This window comes from Balaenoptera ricei, chromosome 10 (assembly GCF_028023285.1).
Source record: "Balaenoptera ricei isolate mBalRic1 chromosome 10, mBalRic1.hap2, whole genome shotgun sequence".
NCBI lineage: Eukaryota > Metazoa > Chordata > Mammalia > Artiodactyla > Balaenopteridae > Balaenoptera > Balaenoptera ricei.
In genome coordinates, this window is record NC_082648.1 from 95,938,118 (window position 1) to 95,958,315 (window position 20,198).

Below are 20,198 nucleotides of genomic sequence, written 5' to 3' on the forward strand. Positions count from 1 at the left end.
CTTTCACATATAGTTGGGGGACCTGTAAATTGGTGCAAGTACTTCGGCAGCTCTTTGGTCATATCTAGTAAAACTGAGCATACACACACACCCTATGGCAGAATGATCTAGTCCCAGGTACACACCCACCAGGAGGGAGTACAGATGCCATCGAAAGACGTGTGAAAGAATGTTCATACCAGCTTCATTCATCACAGTGCCAGACTGGAAACCACCCAAATGTCCGTCAACAGGAGAATGAGTAAAGAAATTATAATATATTGCACAGCAAGGGGAACAAACTATTTTGACACTCAACAACATGAATGAATCTCACAGACACACCGCTAAGGGAAAGAAGGCAGACGTGAATGAATGAATGCATATATACATACATACATACTGTGTGATTCCGTTTATATGAAGTTCAAAACAGGTTAGCGTCCAGGAGAGGCGTTATCCTTGCAGGGCAGCGAGAGACTGGAAGGGGACACGAGGGGCCTTGTGGAATGCTGGTCATTTTCTTTGTCTTCATCTGGGGTGTCTGTGTCATGGGTGTGTTCACTTGGTGAAAAATCCATCATTTTCGTCTATGTACTTTGTGTGTGTGTACATATATATGTTAACTTTAATTACGGTTAACTTCAAATATATTAACTTTAAATAACTCTGCAGAAGGATTTAGAGTGAGGAGTATATTCACTCCCTACCCCACATGACTTTGGAGTGTGACCTCCATAAATTGTTTAGTTGGAATTTTAATGCATATGGGATTCCGCTGTATCTAACTGGGTTATTGTTTTTCATTTTATTACGGGGGTCCTCAGTCTTGGCACTATTGACACCTTAGGCTGGATCCTTCTGGGCTGTCCTGTGCCTTGTGGGATGTTTGGCAGCATCCTTGGCCTCTACCCACTAGTGCCCTCCCGCCAGTCGTGATAACCAGAAATGTCTCCAGACACTGCCAAAGTCCCAAGGGTAGGGTTGCCAGATAAAATACAGTACATCCAGTTAATATGCACTATCTGGGACTTTTTTTACTTAAAAAAATTATCCGTTGTTTACCTGAGATTCATATTTAACTGGGCATCCTGCATTTTTACTTACTTAATCTGGCAACCTACCTGGGGACAAAATCATCCCTGGTTGAGAACCAAAAGTATCTCCTGTGGCTGGTTCCCTTTCTGGACGTGAGGATCCCCTTCTTCTTTACAATGGCTCTACTGTGTTCCATAGCACGGAAGTGCCCTGATTTGTTAAGCCTTCCCTTCTGATAGACATTTTGCTTGTCCATCTGAGGTTTCTTGCTGCAAGCAACAGAAACCCCTGCTCGATCTTGCTGTGACCACAAGTACATCCCTATTTCTGCGCAGCAGGAAGCCTGGAGTGAGCTTTGGGTTCCGGGATGCAGGAAGCAGCCTCTTCCCTCATTTTGCTCACCCCCATCTCATTGGCGTTGCAGATGTCACCCCCAAGCTGGCTGTGTCTATGGACTCCGCAGCAGAGTCCGCGCCACCTTCCCTGATGTTTCATTGGGTAGGGTTGGTCACATGCCCACTCCTGACCTATCACCGGCAGAGGGTGTGGTCCCCCTTAGACCAATCAAGAGCACTGGTGGTGGTGGTGGTGTTTCCTGAAGCACCTGTTGGAGGTGGGAGGGGCCAGAATGGGCATGGTTACCGCTAGGAAAAAGGGGGCATGGGTGCTGGTGGGCAGCAGACACCACTCTGCTGATTCTGAGTTTGCCTTGCTGCCACTAATACTCCCATCCGCTCCCCGAGCGACATGCAGAGGGCTCTTTCAAAGCAGATCATGGTGCTCCCTGCTTGAAGTCCCTCAGTCCATCCCTCTGCTCTTAGAAGCTAGAAACCCTTCACCAGGGCCTGCTCCCATCTCCCTGCCAGCCAGCTCTTGTGCCTTCTACCCCTGTGGCCCCTCCTCAAACAGGTCAAACGCCACGCAGCCTCAGGGCCTTTGAATCTGCTCTTCCCCCATGCCTGGACCATGCGTCCTGGGCTCCTTCTCCTTGTCAGCTCTCTGCTCAGACGTCTCCAGAGATGGGCCTCCCCGGAGCACCCCATCGTCTGTAACCACCCTGGGATCTCCCTCCCCAGTGTTCCCAGAGGTCAAATCACCTTGTTTACCTACCTGTATTTATCGACTATTTCCTCCTGCTTGGATGTCAGCTCCTTGAGGGCAGGTCCTCAACGTGCTGGTCGCTGCTGTGTCCTTGGGGCCTCCTGAGAGCAGTCCATGGTCCCTGAAGGTTCTCCTCTCACACTGACTGAACCGAGCACGAGAGGGCGCACCTCTGTGTACCAGGCAAGTACAGGCCGGTCCCTTATCCGCAGCCGTAAAAATCCCAGTGCTCAGAAAAACCTTCTCTTTACCTATATGGCAGCAAACCTGAACCAAATTGATGTGAGGCTATTTAGAGTCTTTGTTTATCCCACTTACTATGAATATGTATGCAGCTTGCTGAAGAAATATTAATGTGTTTCATTAGGGTGTTATCCTGGGCTGGGCTCCCCAAAAGCAGAGCCAGAGACAGGACTTGGGTGCTGGTGGTTTATTTGGAAGGTGATGCCAGGAAGCAGGTGGTGAGGACTGGGGAGAGTGAGCTAGGGACAGGGAGAAACCAAAACAAGGGTCATTGTCAAGGTCACAGCAGAGGGGAGGTCAAGTCCTCTGGGACCTCATGAGAAGCCTGGACCTCATGCTCGCCTGAAGGATGGAGGCTGCTGGGCACTTACCCACCTGCCCCTGGGCCCTAGCTGAGGGTTGCCCCAAGGAGCATTCACTCCCCAGAACTTCCCAGCTGCACCTGAGGTGGGACCTTGTCTGCATGAGGCTGAAATCAAAAGTGGGCTGAAGACCCCAGCACGGGACACCCCCAGACCCTGTGGGAGAGTGACAGAGAATGTGGCATATGCACTAAATTACCTTCCTAAAATCTGGAACAAATCTGGCCCCAAGGATTTCAGGTTCCTAGAAGTAGAATTGCTCCATTAGAGGGGATGCTTAGAAAGAGTCTTGCATGTACTTGTAAAGTTTTAATAGATACAACCAAGAGCTCTTTGGAATGGCTGTCTACATTTTACACTTCCTCCACCCAAGTTAACAGCAAATGTGATAGCTAAGTATCAATACTAAGGGCAGACACATTAGTGCGTGCTCTGTATCAGGCATTTTTCTAAGAATTTATTTCTCACAATGACTCTACAGACTAGTACTGTTTTTTGACAATCATTTTTTTCAGGTAAGGAAACACCTGAAAAAGTCATGAGGCACAGAGGTTACATACTTCATCCAGGTTTCCATAGCTGGTAAGTCCAAGGCAGGAGCCCAACCCAGGTGGGATATTAACCACAGGGCTACACTGTCTCCAGTGCCATAATAATCGTTTAATTCTTACCCATCTCATAAGTGAAAAGTGACAGTTCATTGTCTTATTTTGCATTTCTCTATTGTCATTTTATCAGTTAGGATTAGCCATGGGTACAAATAACAGAGACCTAAGCCAGAAATGTATTGCTCAAGTAAAATCTTGCAGTTGGTAGTCTAGAGCTGGCATGGCAGCTCTACTCCACGGTGTCAATCACTCAGGCTCCTTCTCTTGTTACTCTGCTGTGTGTGATCTCTGTTCCCAAGATCTCTTCACAGTCCAATGTGGCTGCTGGAGCCCCAACCATCATGTCCTGTCTTCCAGCCACAGGAAGAAAGAAGGGATAAAGAAAAAAGAGACAAAAAGCACCTACCAGCTGTCTTTTCAGGAAGGTTCCTAGAATCTGCTACTTCTCATTGGCCAGAACTTGGGCACATGGCCTCACCTAGATGGGAGACAGGGGAATGTCTTTATTCTAGATGATCATGGGCCCAGCCAAAAACCAAAAGTTCTGCTCCTATGGAAGAAGGGAAGGTAGACTAGAGAACAGCCTGTGATCTCTGCCACACTGGAGGAGTATTTTTGCATGGGTTTCTTGGCCATTTTTATTTCTTCACCTGAGAATTATCTTTTCATACTCTTCTTTTTCTATTGCATTGGTTGTTATTTTTAGTGATGCTTCTTGTGGGGAACTCACTACTGTAACAACAATGCTTGGCTCTAAGGATTTGTGTCAGAATCAAATGGGAGACACAGTGATGGGCCTAGCTCAGCACCTGACTCATCTTAGGCACCCCACAAATGGCTTCCTTCCCCTAAGTCAGGGATCATCCATGTTGGCGTGTATCACAAGCCCCTGGAGTGCTAAGAACGCAGAGGCCGGGACCCACTGAAAGAAGACAGGGACTGGGCCTTGTGGTTTTACCAAGTTCCCCAGGTGAGAATGATACCCACCAAAGTTTGAGTTTGCCCTAAATTGTTAGCAAACCTCTTTCTGCTGTCATTCACTTCCTCTTCATTGTCTGGAGCAGCACAAACATGGCTGGTCTCTCCTCCATTCAGCAGCCCCGCACACATCTTGAACAGAGTAATGAGGCCTCCCCTGAGCCTTCTCTTTGCCAGGCTAAAACCCCAGTTTTTTCACGTGTCCCTTGTCTGACAGGATTTCCAAATGGTATGGTTCTCAGGAGATGGACCCCAGTGGGTCCTGGAATTGACCACAGCCTCTCCAGGTGGGTTCTGGGCAGTACAGAAGAGCAGAGAACCCTCGCCTCCCCCAGCCTGGACCCTATGTTTCTACTAATGTGGCCCATGGCTGCATCAGCCCTAGAAGCAGCTCTGTCACTCTGTGAACTGACACTGAGCCCAAATGTACCACAACCTCTGGGAGTAGGAGCTACATGTTGATGGTGTATATCTGCATAGGGCGGCACGTAACACAAAATCCCTACTCAAGCAAGTTCAAGCTAAAGAGACATCATCTCACACGAGAAGGCAGAGGCAGGCAGGTCCAGGCCCAGTGCGATCCTCAGCTCCACCGTTTCTTCAAATATGGGCTTTGTTCTCTTTCCATTTGGCCTTCCTAGTGTGTCAACTTTGCTCACAGAGAAGGCCCTCATGGCCACAAGGCTGCGGTGGTTCCCGTATCCGCATCCCAGTTAGATACAACAAGGGCATCCTGAGGAAGGAGACCCTTCCCCCCAAAGCCCCCTTATAGGTTTCCTTCCCTTGGTAGGAAGTGGGTCACATGGCCATTCCTAAACCAATCACTGGCAAGGGGGGTAGGGCCACCATGATTGGCTCAGCCCAATCCAGATTGGCCTGGAGCTGGGGGCAGGGCCATGTCCAGTGCTGTGTGTATGTGGGGAAAGCTCTTCTGAACCTAATGAGGGTTCTTTTAGGGAAGGTAAAGGGGAGACATGGAGGTTCGGAGGGAAACCCTCAGCAGAGAGAACAGCAGGTGCAAAGGCCCAGAGGCATGATTGGGTGAAGGGCTTTCTCAGCTTGGCTGAAGGAGGCGAAGAGATTATTTAAACACATGAGGAGCACAGCCACATGCATGCCCACCAAGGTCCCTTTGGCTGCTGCAAAGAGAGGGACTGGGGCTCACAAGAGCGGCAGGGAGGCTGGTTAGGAGGCCACTGCAGTCGCCCAGGTGAAGGGTGACGTGGCTTAGACCACAGCGGGAATGGCATACATGGTGTCACATTTGAGATGGGTTTTCAAGGTCAAGTCAGTAGGACCCACTACAGCATCAGACCTGGGGAACGAGGGGGAGAGCTCAGTAAAGGTGACCTACTGCATTGGCTTGAGCAGCTGAGTGGTGCCATTTACATAGGAAGCAGGAGGTTTGGGAGGGCTAATGGGGGTGTCTAGGCCGGATATGTAGCTGAGAGTCATCAACATATGGATGGTATTTGAAGCCCTGGGACTTCAGAGAGTGCATTCAGTAGGAATCAACGAGTAGATGTTTTTGTGAACCCATGCCTTTCTCTAGCCAGTGTAGGAATCCGAGAGAGAGACAGAGGCCAGGATTAAGGCCACACTGGAGAGGATCAACTTCAGAAGCCTTGAAGATACCATTTGTAGGACCTCTTGACTTAAGCAGATGCAGGTGGGGAAGGAGAGGAAGAAATCGAGGTAATTCCCAGGTTTGGGCCTCGGAGAGGACTGGGGGGTGTGAGGTGCAACAGTAACCGTCAGCCCTGCAGGCTCTGCCTTGCCTGGGGCCTGGGCCTTCCTGGGAGGCTGGGGCCTTCCTGAGAGCCTCCCTGGCCAGGCAGCCTCAAGCTGCCCACTCCCCACGCCCTGCCCCTCCACCTTTCCTTTCATCCCACTCTTGAGATTCTCTGCCTCTCCTTCTTCTGGTTTATAGCAGCCCCCAAGCACCCTCTCTGGGGTCTGTTTCTTTTGGACAAAGCATGTGCGTCCACGGCTGTGTTACCCACTCTGTCACACCCTCCTTCATTCTGCTAACATTCTTGGCAGCCTCCCTGGACCAGGCCTTGGTAGGAGTGCTTCTCGGCTCTCAGGTCTTCAGCACCTCCCTGCAGCTTGGTGAGGTAGGTATAGCTGACTTCATTTTACAAAGGTGGAAACTGAGGCTCTGGATTTCGGGGAGGCACGCCAAGGCTCGTCACCTGGCCACCATACTCCTTCTCTTATCAGGGTCCCCCCTGGTGGTCAGTCCAGCCCTCGGCTCTACCCTGGCCTGGGACATATCATTTATTGATGGGTATTGGGGGGTATTGGGGCGGGGCCATGATCTGTGGGAGTCTGACCTTGCCTGTGTTAATCAACATTTGTTGAGCCTCGGTCTCCTGGTCTGTACACTGGGGATAAGAAGAACCACGTTTATCTCACTGTCATACTGCAAAGATTTAATGACCTAATGCCTACGTCATGGTGCTATTGTGACGTTTAAATGGCTAGCACTTTGTGCAGGCACAATGCCGACACACAGTGGGTGCTTTGTCCCTAAGTGAGGTCCTCCAGGGCAGGAACCACGGGCCACTCTCCTCCCCACCCCCTAAAGCGGGCCACTCTCCTCCCCACCCCCAAAACAGCCCACGGCAGTCCTAGCCCAGTGACAGCTCAGGGACTGACTATGAGGAATCAGTTGGCAACTGTCAGGGGGACATTGGTGGGGAGACTTTTACCCTCAGGTCTTAAAGCCAGAACAGTCCTTAGGCCAGAAGGGGCTGGGCAAGGGGGACCCATGGACCAAAAATGGGGGTGCTGGGATCAGAGCAGACAGCAGCAACACCAGAGAAGTGGAGGGATGGGGGAGCTGGAACAGCTTCTGCGCATGAGACAAATGAGCAGAATAAAGAAGGGGCTTATGAGAAGGATTGCTGTGAATCCTAAATGCAATCTAGATGTCCTTCAAGAGAGCAAAGAGTGGCATTCCTCTTTCATTGCTATTTGATGGTGGGGCTGTGCTATTTGGAATGGTACTCGCTTCAGAGACTGAGCCACATGAGGCCCCATTATCTACTAGGGTTACATTCCCAGCATTCACTCCTCACCTGAAGAATGTGAAAGGAACTTTATAAATAGTTAAGGGATAATCACATCCGGCAGCTCCCATGCCTGGCCCTGGCCAGTGTGCTCCTCCCAGCAGCCAGAGGCCATGTCTCCTTTAGGTTTCTCCACTGCAGATGCCAGCCAGGGCCAGGGCCCCAGATGGCACATAGAGCAAGGCTCGTGGGTTGACCCTCAGAGTAAGAAACTAGGAAAACCACCTGGGCTGGGGATTCGGCAGAGCAGCAGAAGAGGGAAGAAAAAATAGGTGTTTTACTCAGCTGATAAAGGCAAAGGGAGGACACACCGCAAATTCAAATGGCCTTTCTGACCTCCCATTATCCCTGCCATCGCTCCTCCCCCAGAAGCCAGTTCCTTCACCCCCTCTCTCCTCCAGGAGGCCAAAGTCCAGCACCCCCCAACTCCTGGGCCCGAGCTGTGCCATCTCTGCTCCCATCTCCTCCCCTCTTTGCAGTGTCATCTCCTCCTCTGTGACTGGCCTTCAAGCCCACCCTGCTCTAGCCCAGATACAAAAAAGCAAAACCATTTCCTCATCCAAAACCATTTATTGAGTCTTTTCCTCCAAACAGTGGGTCCCTCCCCCAACCCTTCCCCGAGGGCTCCCTTAATCCTGAAGCCCAGCCACCGCCCCCCAACCCCCGCCTGCCCCGTGCTTGCAAGACCTGGGCAAGAGTACAAAGGGAAGCTCAAATACTGTAGGTCTAAATATTTAAGGGATAAATCAAGCTAAGAAATCATTAGCACATCCTCCTGCTTTGACAAATATGCCTTCATAATGACCTACGACAGATTTGAATTCAAATTCTTGGACTCCTTGAATGCGGCAGCCCAGGGAAAGCAAGCCCCTGTTTTCTGGCCCACCGCACACCCCTTCTCTTCTCACTCCAGCGCTGTCCCACAACTTAAGGGGTCTCACGTGCATGCACGTAGCCCCCCAGCCCACACATCTAGGCTCTGCCCGCACTTCCCACACACGGCTACCCCTTGGCCATCTCTTGTGCCCACATGGGTGGCCCTGTCCGCCCTTGGAAAGACAGATCCTGGAAGCAGACCTAAGGCCAACTGGGCAGACAGTCCCGGGATCCCAGGTATTTTGAGCAGCGTCTAGAAGTGAGGAGACCCTGGGCATGCACGTGTCGGCCTTGCAGAGTCATCGCCCTGCAGGGAGAAACGGGGGGCGGGGCAGAAGTGGGTCAAAGTAGGCCCTCTGATGTGCACGGCCCAGGGCAGGGCCCCTCTTGACCCTGGTCCCCTCTGCCTCCTTTCCTTCCCATGTCTGGGGCCTAATCGAAATATTGTAAGGCCCGACCTCTGTCCTCCCAGGTCATGCCACGCTCCCTATGACCGGAAAGGCTCTCCCCATCCCCTGTTTTCTGGACTTCATTTGTCTCATCTTGAAATAAGGAATTTGTAACAGGTAGCTTAGAAGTAGCCAGGATTTTAACAGCAAGAATCGGAACGCAGGGTCTGACAGACCTTGGAACATCTTTACCTAAGTCCGAGGCTCAGGACAGTCACAGGCTCTGGGCCTCTTTCAAAGCTGGCCTTCCCTCTGCCCTCTGCTGGCCTACAGGTTGGGACATCCTGCCATGTCCTAACTGGGCCTCAGGCCTTTGGACGTTGGCCTGAGGGGATGTCTGGAAGAAACTATCTAGAGGAACAAGTAAAGCATGGGAGTCAAATGGGGTGGGATTCCCTCCCAGGCTGCCCCTGATGAGCAATGCCACTTCAGGGAAATTCCTGTTGCTGACCCTGTTCCTCAAATGTAAAACAGAGCTAAATAAAGCACCTACTTCACAGGGTTGCTGTGGGAATTAGATGCAACTTGGTCTGTGCGATGGATAGGTGGGATTGGCCCATCACCCTGCAGAGGTCCTCCTGGCACTGTGGACACCAGAAAGCTAAAAATGGACCACCAAGCAAGACCCTCTTGAAGCTGAGTGTCACAGGCGGTTTCGGGTCTGCAGATCGGTTACTCTTTGGAGAGATGTGGGAGGAGGCAATGAGGCCGAGGGTATGCTTCTGTGACCATCCCCTGCCTTAGCAGAGGGACCCTCAGCCCATCACCAGCTTCCACGGGCGTCCACTGGGCTCCTGTGGTCCTGGCGCCAGCAGCCCGGGTCCTGCTAATGGACCAAGGGGGCAGCAGCCTGCTAGGTGGCCCAGGTCTGCGCTGTTGCTTAGAAAGTTAGTCCACAAAGCACAAGCTCGAGTTTGGGTCTTCAGCCCTCCCGATAATTCTGTACAACTCTTGGTGCCCTCTCTTTAATCCTTCCCCAGCTCAGTTAGCTATAGAGAATTCCGTCTCTGTCGTCTGCAACAGAGCCCAGGGCAAAGTTGGTCAGTTCACAGCTATTGTGCCTCGCTAATAGAGGGGGGCCAGAAATATTGTTTGCAAGAGCGACTGGAGGAAGGGGTGGATGGGCGGGCTTCTTACAGGTTCTGGTAGCTCTCCAAATGACAGGGAGGGGCAGTTGTCGGAGGAGGTCAGGAAAAGGGAAGGCAAGAATCTTGAGGACAAGGACTTTCAGAGGCTACAACTTCCCATGTCTCCACCCCTGTCACTGTGACTCCCTCACACATGATCTTGCTTAGTTTGGCAAGAACCATGAGGACCCAAGACAAGCTGTCAGGGACTTGGGGGAGGGCTGTTTCAGCCCAAGAAAGGAGATTTGGGGTGGGGCTCCCGGTTCCGAGGGGAGCTAGGCAGGAATGGGTGTGGCAGACTTGGCACTGAGGAGAGAGGACAGACCAGCTGGGGTTCCAGGCCTAGCGGAAGAGAAAGGGGACCCAGGCCAGGCAGAGAGGTAGCCCTGGACCTCACGTGGAGGATGGACCGTGGAGATCCAGTCACAAATCCCTCCAGGCACCAGTGCGAGGGGACGCAGGTGAGCCCTGAGTTAACCAGAGACCCTGCCATCCAGGCTCACACATCAGGACGTCTTGGGACCAAAGACAAGGGTGAAGGGGAGGACACTCCGAGAGCTAAGGGCCCGAGGAAGGAGACAGTTGAGTTCCCCTAAGAGCAAGGCCGAAAGCAGGGCTAGGAATGGGGACCAGGTGAGCCACAGGAGGGCGATGGAAGAACAATGAATGTGCACAGAACCTTCGCCTCTGATTTGCATCAGGCACAAGGTCTCCTTTCTTGCAGGTAAAGAGCCCTGAGAAGGTGGCTCCTGAGGGCTGAGTCCTTAACCCTGCAGGAGACTGCAAATGCAGAGGCTGAGAAGCTGCAGATTGGGACCTGTAACCCAGGGAAGCGGGGTGAGTTGGGGCCAAGAGAGAGTTCAGACTCAGAACTGGATTCTCCAACCCCACAGTCTGGAAGACATTGAGGAAAATACCTCAGCTGCTGTGAAATCACCTTCAGTACTCTACTGCCAGGGAGCAGAACTTGAGGGCTACCCTGGAAGAAGGGGGAGCCGACCCCCATCCTCACAACAATGGCATGGGGAGGCCTCATGGATGGCAAGGGGAAGGCGGCTGGGCTGGGTGACCCTGAGCCTGAGCCAGGCTGGGGGACCCTAGGCCAGTTCCAACTGCAGGCTTGAGATGACAGAACTTGTGAGATTCCAATACCTGCTCCTCTGAACCCTCCCCCACAAACCTGCCCCCTCTCCTCCTCCTGCCACGGTACAAGTTCACAGTGAACCTTCCCTCAGGAAGCAGGACACGAGCTGCTCGGGAAGAACCAGTTAGCAGAGGGAGACCACGGCCCAGGCTGCAGCCACCTTGGGACAGTCGCACTGAGGGTGCTTGAGGGCAGCTTGGAGGGGACAGGAGGCCAGCTGCGGCTCCAGCCTGGGCCCTTCCAAGGAGCCCCTCCCCCCAGTCCACACCAACTCCCAGGGAGGCAAAAGGTTATCAGGAAAGGTCCATGGGCCAAGAGCCACCAGGGCCACAGGGCCTGCTGACCCCGGGGAGGGGCTTGCTGAACGCCTCCGTGTGGCATCACTCACGGGGGAAGAGCTCAGTGCCAGGGAGGCCAGTCGAAGTTCCCCTAGAGCAATCCGGGCTGAACCCAGGGGCTGCCCAGAGGAGGGCTGGCAGCAGTTGGAGAGCAGGGGTCTGGGAAGAGAGGGGGAGGGGCTCTGCCTCCTGGGAAGACACGGAGGCTGGGGCTTGGAGGTGGGCTCCGGGCTCCCCCCCGCCCGAGCAAACGTTTGGCAGTTCAGCCTGAGGTCACCAGGTGAGGGCCCGAGCTCCGTGCCTGACCAGAGAGACAAGTTGCATCTCTTGATCCCTGAGAAGCAGCACAGATTTTTGACAGCTGTGAAGAAAAGGGCAGCAGACTGGTGGCGGGGGGAGGGCGGGGGACAAGGCAGGTAAGGGGGCCCAGGTCAGGGGCCCAGCAAGAAAAGGACAGCAGACGGGTTGGAAGAGGCAGGCAGTCTGGAAGTTGTCCTCGGCAAGGCCAGGGGACCTGCTTAGGGTCCTCCTGCATCACCCCAACCATCTGAGGACGGAGAGCAGTTAGAGGCAGACATATGAGAAACTGGGGCCCTTGGACACTGACTAGGGGGCATAATCCCAGGAATCAGCTGAGACTTAAGTGATGCCCCAATGCCCCTCCACCCCTAAGGTCTGGATCCAGTGATGGAGGCCAGGACACCAGGAAGGGAAGCGGGGGCACATGGCATACGGGCTTCCAGGTTTCCAGGGGGGAGAGGCCACGAGGCCCCCCCAGCCGGCTAAGCTTGGGGGTGAGAGGCACACTGACCCTTCAGTTCCCTGCTGGCCCACCCTGTCTGGTGGACACACTTCTTTTTTCCTTGACCAGGTGCGGGCATTGCCCATTTGATGGGCCCCATTCCTTAACCCTGAGTGTGAGGCTCTGGTGAGAAAGGGAGAGGGGAACCAGGCACCAGAAAGGGGAGGCGCTGGGACTCCAGCTTGCAGAGGGAGGGGTCGGCATTCAACAAAGACCTTGGCCCTCTTGTTTTAAATAAGAAATTTATTGCAAATATAGAAATTGATTCTCTCCATACAGGAATCTCCGAGTTGAGGAAAACAATTTCGTGCCATTCAGTTTAAAACAGGAAATCGGGAGGAGGGGGAGGCAGATATAGGGAAGAGAAAATAAATGAAGTTCTCCCCGCCCGACCCCAAAAAGAAGAAAAGGAGAGTTCAGGCCCCACCGAGGGAGGAAATGTCCACACACAGCTAGGGTTCACAGGTTCGTAGCCCGGGGCCAGGAGCCCAACTCTGCAGACCCAAACCAGGTGCCAGGCGGCAGGGCAGGGCCGAGGGGCTGGCGGCTCCTTGGGGAGGGAGGGAGCAAGCGCGGACCCCCTCGGCCCTCCCCAGCCCTGTGCTTGTTTGGCGAGAGGCAGGGGAAGGAGGGGCCGCCCAGACCCTCTCACCCCACCCCATTCGACCCCCCTTCCTCTCCCTACTGCTGGGCAGCAGAGATGGACCTTTAACGGGAGGGGGACTCTGAAGCAGGCGTGAGAGCAAGGAGTCTAAATACTGGTTCTGTCTGAAAGGTGGGAGGATGGACGAGGAGCGGGGCAGCTCCTGGGACTGAGGTGGCCGTGGAGCAGAAGTCTTGGCAGAGAGGAGATCAGCATCGCGGTCAGGCGAGCCCCGAACTTCACACTGGCCTGGCGGGCAAGCTTCAGCCCTGCCCCTTAAGCCCCGTGGGGGCCAGACACCCCAGGGCTCCCTCAGTAGTGGGGTGCGATGCTGCTAAACCGTGGGGTCCTCGCAGGGCAGGGCCAGGGTAGTGGGGGCACCCGAGGAGGTACTTGGGGACATCCAGCTCCTCCTAACCCTACTCCCTCCCTCCCGCTCCCGTCTCATCCTCCCATGGCCAGCAGTCTAATCCTCTGACTCTGTCGTTCAGAGCTTGGCTGCCGGTCACCCCTGCCCTGAGGGCTCCCCAAGGCCCTCGCCCTCCGTCACCCTATTTTAATTCTCTGTGCAGTGTCCATCACTGGGGAACAGTTTGAGGTTGTCCCTTCACTGCATGTAAGCCCCTTATAAGCCAGGACCTGTCACTCTTGTCCCCCATGCCCGGGCCCCTTTCCTGGCCTCAGTCTGTCTTTAACTGGTTTCGAGACCTTAGAAGCTTTCCTTCCTTCCCCTTCCTGTGCCTCTGTTTCCCCCTCTGCTAAATGTCCAGGACGTGGAGGGGGGCAGGTGAGCAACTTCCTGCTGGGAACCATCGGAGCCCCTCGGCCAGGCCCAGCCTCTTCACCCTGCCTCTCTAGGGCTCTCCAGACCTACTCTCCCCAAGTGGGTCTTTCCACTCCCACTGACCCGCACACAGTCCTTTCCTGGCCTGGACACAGGCCACCACTGTCTTCCTGCTCTGTCCCCTAGGAAGGGTCAGAGGCGAGGGGCCTTCGGGCGGCCAATACAGGCCCCTCCTGCAGAGGGGAGAAACAAGCCTGGGACCCCCAAGGAGGTGGCCGCCCCAGACTAAGCTTTCTTCCTGCCAGACCTCCGCTTTTCACTTCTGGAAGGCCATTAGCTCCAACAGAGGGTTCGTGGCCCCTATCTGTGCTCTCCAGGAGAGCGTGGACCCACGGGTGCCCCTTCCCAGGAACAGGCACCCAGGAGGCTCGAGAGATTCTGTGATAAGGGATGACAAGCCTGGGCACGACCCAAGGCAGGTCCCAGGAGATCCAGGATGCGGCATCCACATCTCCTCCAGCTGGCTCGCCCCCTCCACTCCACCAGGTCCCTCGCCCCTCCTCCCCGGTACCTTCCCTTCTCTCCTGGTTGCCTGCCCTCCTGGCCCACCCAGGCCATGGCCCAGGTCCACCGTGCTCACCTCCATTACAAACACAAGACCCGGGCCAGCCAGACTCCTTGACATAAATGTTCATTTGACTTTCATGACTATTTCGCCCTACCCCCCCGAGGAAAAATTATCCTGAACAGGACACAGGACACAGATGCAGGAAGGCCTCCAGGGTGAGCTACAGTGCAGTGACCCCCTCCCCAGAGCTACGGCCTGGCCTGGGCAGCTGGGGGACCCTCTTCTGCCTCAAAGATCTGTACGACCTGGGCTGTGAATGTCGGTTCACCTCCTGGGAGTGGAAGACCCTTGCGGTTAAGACGGGGATCTATCCTTTGGAGCGCCCTGAAGCTGGCCTGTCTGAGGTTTTTATAGGTCATCTTCAACCAGGAATGATGGGGGAATGAAGACGGCTCTGGCTCCTGCTGCCAGTATTCTGCCCCGAGGGCAGCTCTGTCTCCAGCGAGGCCAGGCCAACGTCAGGGGGGGACCCCTCCGCCTATAGGTTCCTCCCTCAGGGCCCCAAACCTCCCCGTAGGGCCACCCATGAAGCTCCAGGCTCTTGGCCTCCTGTACTCAGCAGTGTGCCTGACCCTCCCCACCCGGCAGCCAAATCACCAGACCCCCTCCCTCTTCGGGGGTCCCGACTTCTTCATCTGCAAAATGGGAGCAAGTGGGACAGAGGAGAGGTCCCCCCACGCTCCCTTCCCCGGGGCTGTCCTTCCCGAGCAAGGAAGAGGGCAAGGGGCCAGGCCACATGGGAGGAGAGGAGGCGGCACTTGTGGGCCCAACGTCCAGAAAGACAGGAGGTGGGTGTGGGGCGGGGGGCTGTGTTTTGGTGGCACCTGTTTTGGGTCTTTTGCAGAGCTGGCCCCTCCCCGCGTTTCAAGAGCTGCTTGTCAGATCACAACAGAGGGACTGTGGGAACGGGGGCGGGGCGGCGGGGAGGGGGGCAAGGGAGTCTGGACAAACTGGCACATACACGACAGATGTTTGCTCAGAAAAATACAGTAAAATCGTCATGCAAATATAACAGGGAATCTGCTTCCTCACATCACTGGCTTCTCGGCCTGCTTGCTTTTCTGTTTTGCCACTCCGGTCTGAGGAGGGGTTGGGGGGCAGGTTTTGGGGAGCCGGGGGAGGTCTGCTCTGCACGGCCATGCTGGCCCCCTCCCGTCCTCTCCCCAGGAGAATAGTCCTTTCTTTGCAAACGTCACTCCCAAAGTGAGCCCCGGGCTTGGTCCGTGCCCCAGGTAGGTGTGAGAGAGGGGCTGGGTTGAGCCCTAAGGTCCCCTCGCCCTCCACGGTCCTCCCCCAGGTCCTACAGGAACAGCACTAGCTTCCCTGTCAGAATCCCCCCCCACAGTGCAGGTCTCGGTCCCCTCCCAGCAACCACCCTACCCCACGGTCACACTCCCCAAATCTCAAGAAACCCAACTGGGTGACAGGCCAAAGGCAGGAGGGTGGGGAGAGCCAAGTGGGCTCCTTCCCCGCCTGAGGTGGGTGAGGCACCAAGGGGCACACGGGCAGGTGGGCAAAGCTACAGTCTCTCCACCCCCCACTGGCCCACCTCCCATCCACAGGTGAAGGGACGGCCGACTCCAGCCCCTCAGCACCCCGACACTGTTCAAGACCCCACGGTCTCAGGAACCCAGACCCACCCCCTTGCAGCTCGCCCCAGGAAGCCCCTAGCTCTGGAGAAAGGCAGCCACCCCCTCTGGTCCTGCCCTCTCTCACCGCCCTCTACCACCCACACTGAGAGAGAGAACCCCCAAGAGCCCAACGGTCCCAACTGCCAGGCTCCGGGTTGCCATGGCGACAGAGGCTGGCCAGGGACGGGGAGGGGCCCCGGGAATCCAGCCTGCTCCTTCCCAGCAGGGGTGAGGTGGGAGTGCTCACCGTTTGTGCTTTGTTCGATGTTGGATGGGGGTCAGCAAGGGAGGAGTGGCCATTTCCACAGAAACATGGGAGCCCCTCAGGCCAGGGGGGTGGGGCAGGGATGGGCAGCCAAGAGGGGGTGAGTGGAAAAGCTCCGGAAAGCCCTCCTTCCTCTGGGCAGGCTGAGATGCTGCCCCAAGGGCCCGTGGCGGGGGTCGGGCCGGTGGGAGGCCAGGATGCGGGGGCAGAGGCAGGAAGGCCCCCGTGAGATCCCACCTCCCCACTGCCCCCAGGCATCACAGTTTACTGCTGCCCTTCTGGGATGAGCAGGGCTCCTGGAGGCCCAGAGAGACTGGGGGGCCAGGGCGCGGGGCCTGCACCTGAGACGCAGTGGCTGCTGGCTCAGCTGCTCTCCTCAGACCCCATCGGCAGCTCTCAGGCTACTTGGAAGACACTTGAAGGGGGCTGGTGGACCGTCCCCGTATCTGCTCCTCCGCTGTCCACAGGACCTCCCACCTCTCCTGGGTGCTGGCGGTGGGGGGGGGGTGTATGGCGCAGAGGCCCCTGTACGTGATGAATCACAGCTCCACGCTAGGGGGGGGCATGGCCATGGGGCTTTCTAGAAAGGAAAAGCACCCTCCTGATTCTCACGTCCCACAGCCCCAGGAGACCACAGCTCTAGAACGGGTAGTGGGTGAACAGAGGGTGGGGGCCCCGGGGGAGCTCCTGGGGCTGGGGGATTGCACTGGGCCGGGAAGTTGGGAGACTGACTCTCACCTGCCATGTGACCCTGGGGTTAGCAATTCCTTTCTCTGGGCCTCAGTTTCCCCATCCATAAAGGAAGGAAACGATGCCCAATGTCCACCTGCTACTAAATCTCCAAGTGACCTGCCCCCCAGCTGGGGGGACCCTCGCCCTGCCCCAGGGGGGTTTCGGTCCATCCCCGCCCCGGGCTCCTTTGCCCCCAAACCTGTCCCTAGTCCCAGAGCCCCAGACCCCACACCCTCGTTTGGCTTCCTCGCCTGCCCGCCGGCCCCACCCAGCACGCACACCCCGGCAGAGTCCCTGGGCAGCACAGTAGAGACGACTGGTTTCAGTATCAGTGTGTAAACTTTAAGGAGAACATGTCTTTGTTTTCCTGTCCGGTATTGTCGGGTGGTGGTGGTTCACAGTCAGGTGGTGGTCAGGTGTGTGCGTGGGTGCGTGCGTGCGGGTGTGCGTGTACGTCCACTCCTTGGCCTCGGCCCCCAGCGCGCCCCGCCCGGCCGCCCGGGCCCTTCCCCGCGTGCCCCTGGCCCTCCCCCTCCAACCTCACCAGGGAGGAGAGGGTCACAGCTTCTGCTGGGCCGAGACCCCCTTCCAGTAATCGAGGATGTCGTGCAGGTCCTCGTCCTTGGCGAACTGGACCTTCTTGCGCAGGGCGTGGCCGGCGGCCATGTACACCTCCTCCCGGTGGTGCTTCTTGTAGGGCCGGAAGCGCTCCCAGATCTTGTGCGTGCTCTCAGATGAGTACTCAGGGCTGGAGGAATAACCTGAGTAGTAGTGTCTGGGGGAGAGCTGCGAGTAGGTGGAGTCCCGCTTGGTGCGGGTCAGCGGCTTGAGGAAGGACACACGCTGGCTCAGGCTGTCGGTGCCCTCCTCGTAGTACAGGGCCGGGAAGCTGTGCCGGTGCTCGCTGCAGTGGTAGGCGGGCTTCACCTCCAGGTGGTGGACGCCTCCGCCGCCGCTGCTCCCGCTGCTGCTTGCCGGCACCAGCGGGAGCCGGTCCAGCGGGCTGTTTAGGGGGCTGCCCTTCTCGATGTACTTGGAGTCGCCCTTGGCCAGCCCCGTGGCGGCCGGGTGATCTGGCACGTCCAGGCTGAAGACCTTGGCACTCTTGATGGAGCCGCTGGAGGAGACGCTGCAGGTCTTGCGAGCCACGGCGGCATCGGCGCTCAGCTGGCGCTGCAGCGGGTGATGGGAACTCTCCTTGTAGGGAGGTGAGAGGAAGCTAGGCCGCTCCAGCCCCCCAGGGGTGGCAGTCGAGGAGGTGGTAGAGGCTGCAGGGAGGGACTGGCATTCGAAGGCCATCTCAGGGTCCGCGCCACCGCTGCCACTCCCCAGGAAAGAGGCCGAGTCCAACTTGAGGGCATCGATGCAATTGTTAATGATCTGGTTGACCTTGTCCACCTCCTTGGCGATGGTGGAGATCTCAGCGGCCGAGCCCTGGCCATTCTCCAGCTCCGGGAGGTCATCCTCGGGCCGGGCCAGGCCGTCGCCGCCCGTGCCCGTGCGCACCTCGATGTAGTTGCCCTTGGTGGCCACCTTGGGCGTGTCCAGCCCAGCTTCCAGCCCCTTGGAGGTGGTGGGCTTCTCCCCGATCATGGAGGGGATGGAGGACATTCGGGACACGGGCAGCACAGGGGGCTCGCCCAGCTTCTGGGTGGCATGGACGACGGAGCCGGCATCCACGTCGGCCCCGTAGCGCATCTCCAGGATGGTTTTCTTGACCTTGACCGACTTCTGCTTCTCCTCCTGCATGCGCCGCTTGCGCAGGCAGTAGTAGACGGCTCCCAGCACGATGACCATGCCGAAGAGGCAGCCCAGGATGGTCATGATGTAATGAGTGGTGGTGGAGGTGCTGGGCGCCAGGTCGCCCGGGACCAGGTCCCTGGTGGTGAAGGTCAGGCAGGTGTGGTTGAAGCGGCGGCTGTTGCGCAGCGAGGTCACACAGAAGGTGTACTCGGTGTGCGCCCGCAGCTTGTCCAGCGTCACGATCTCCTTCTTGTTCTTGAGCGTCATGACGTCGGAGAAGTAGCTGTTGTTGTACTGGACCAGGACGTACATCTTGCTGTAGGGGTGCGGAATGATGACCACCAGGGTGGCCGAGGTGAAGGTGACGTGGTGCAGCTTGATGGCCGGCCCCGCCGAGGCGTCCGTAGTGGACGAGGCCGGTGGCTCCACCGAAAGGATCTCGTCGGGGTTGAAGCCCGAGTTCTCGTCGGGCTCCCTCTGGGCGTCGGTGGAGTAGGGCGTGGGGTGGCTCGCGGGCCGGGCGGGCAGGGAGCCGTTGCGGCACTTGGCCTGCAGCACGGTGATGGCGTTGAGGCTGTGGTAGGGCCGGGGCACCAGCAGCGGGTAGCCGGCGAACTCGCGCGGAGACTCGCACTGCAGGCGGTCGTAGTTCTTGGTGACGTTGTTGAAGACCACGAGCCAGGCCAGGAAGCCAAAGAGGTCGCACTCGCAGTTGAAGGGGTTGCCGGCCAGCTCGCACACCATGAGGCTGGCCAGGCTGGCGAAGGTGGCGCCGTCGAGGCGGCTGAGGCGGTTGGAGGACAGGTCGATGCTGATCAGGCTCGGGCACTCGGAGAAGGCGGCGGGCGTCACCACCTCGATGAGGTTGTGCTGCACGAAGAGGAACTGCAGGCGGCCCATGCCGCGCAGCATGCCCTCGGTCAGGTTGCTAAGCTTGTTGTAGCCCAGCTGCAGCACCTGCAGGCTCGACTGGCCCAGGAAGGCACCGTCCTCGATGTAGGAGATCTCGTTCTTGGTGAGGTTGAGGTCGGTGAGGTTCCCGAAGCGGTTGAGCGAGGAGTAGAGCACGGCCTTGAGCTTGTTCTCGTTGAGCCGCAGGTCGTGCACGGTGCTGTTGATGTGCTGCGGGATGGTCTCGTAGGGCGGCTGGTTCTGGCTGCAGATGGCCAGCCACACGTAGCCCTTGTCGCCCTCGATGAGCCAGCAGTCGGCGCGCACGGCGCCCGGCCGGCACACGCACAGCAGCGCGGCCGCGCACAGCCCCAGGCGCAGCATGGCTCCGGCCGCGGCCTCCTCACAGGCCGGGCTCGGGGTCGGGGGCCGGGGCGCAGGTGGCCTAGCGGCCAGAGGCTGGGGCTGGCAGCACAGTCCTCCCTGGGGCCGCCACCATCTTGGGGGCGACCCCCAGCTTGGGGGCCCCAAGCGAGGCAGGCAGAGCCAGTGCCAACTGTCGGGGGGCTGCTGGGGTGCTACCCGCAGGTGTCGGGCACCACGGCCAGGCCAGGGCCACGGGGGCTACGGGCCCCACAGTCTGCTTCCCCGAGGTGCTCCTCTCCTGCTGGGAGGGTGTCCGGGCTCTCAAGGCTTGACTTCCTCTCCCTCCTCCTCCTCCTCTTCCCCCTGGGGTTCTGGGCTCAGAACTTCAGACGACTC

The 20,198-nt window shown here is 57.2% G+C and overlaps 1 protein-coding gene across 1 annotated transcript; it reads right to left on the reverse strand.

The window, feature by feature from the left end:
• Positions 1–17,360: 17,360 nt before the first annotated feature.
• Positions 17,361–19,820, reverse strand: ELFN2 (extracellular leucine rich repeat and fibronectin type III domain containing 2). Its single transcript, XM_059934845.1, has one exon. It carries the CDS (start codon positions 19,818–19,820, stop codon positions 17,361–17,363), a length of 2,460 nt encoding a protein of 819 aa, XP_059790828.1.
• Positions 19,821–20,198: the final 378 nt, after the last annotated feature.

Excerpts from the sequence above, each read along its gene's own strand:
- ELFN2 (XM_059934845.1), bottom strand. The coding sequence starts at position 19,820 with ATGCTGCGCCTGGGGCTGTGCGCGGCCGCGCTGCTGTGCGTGTGCCGG.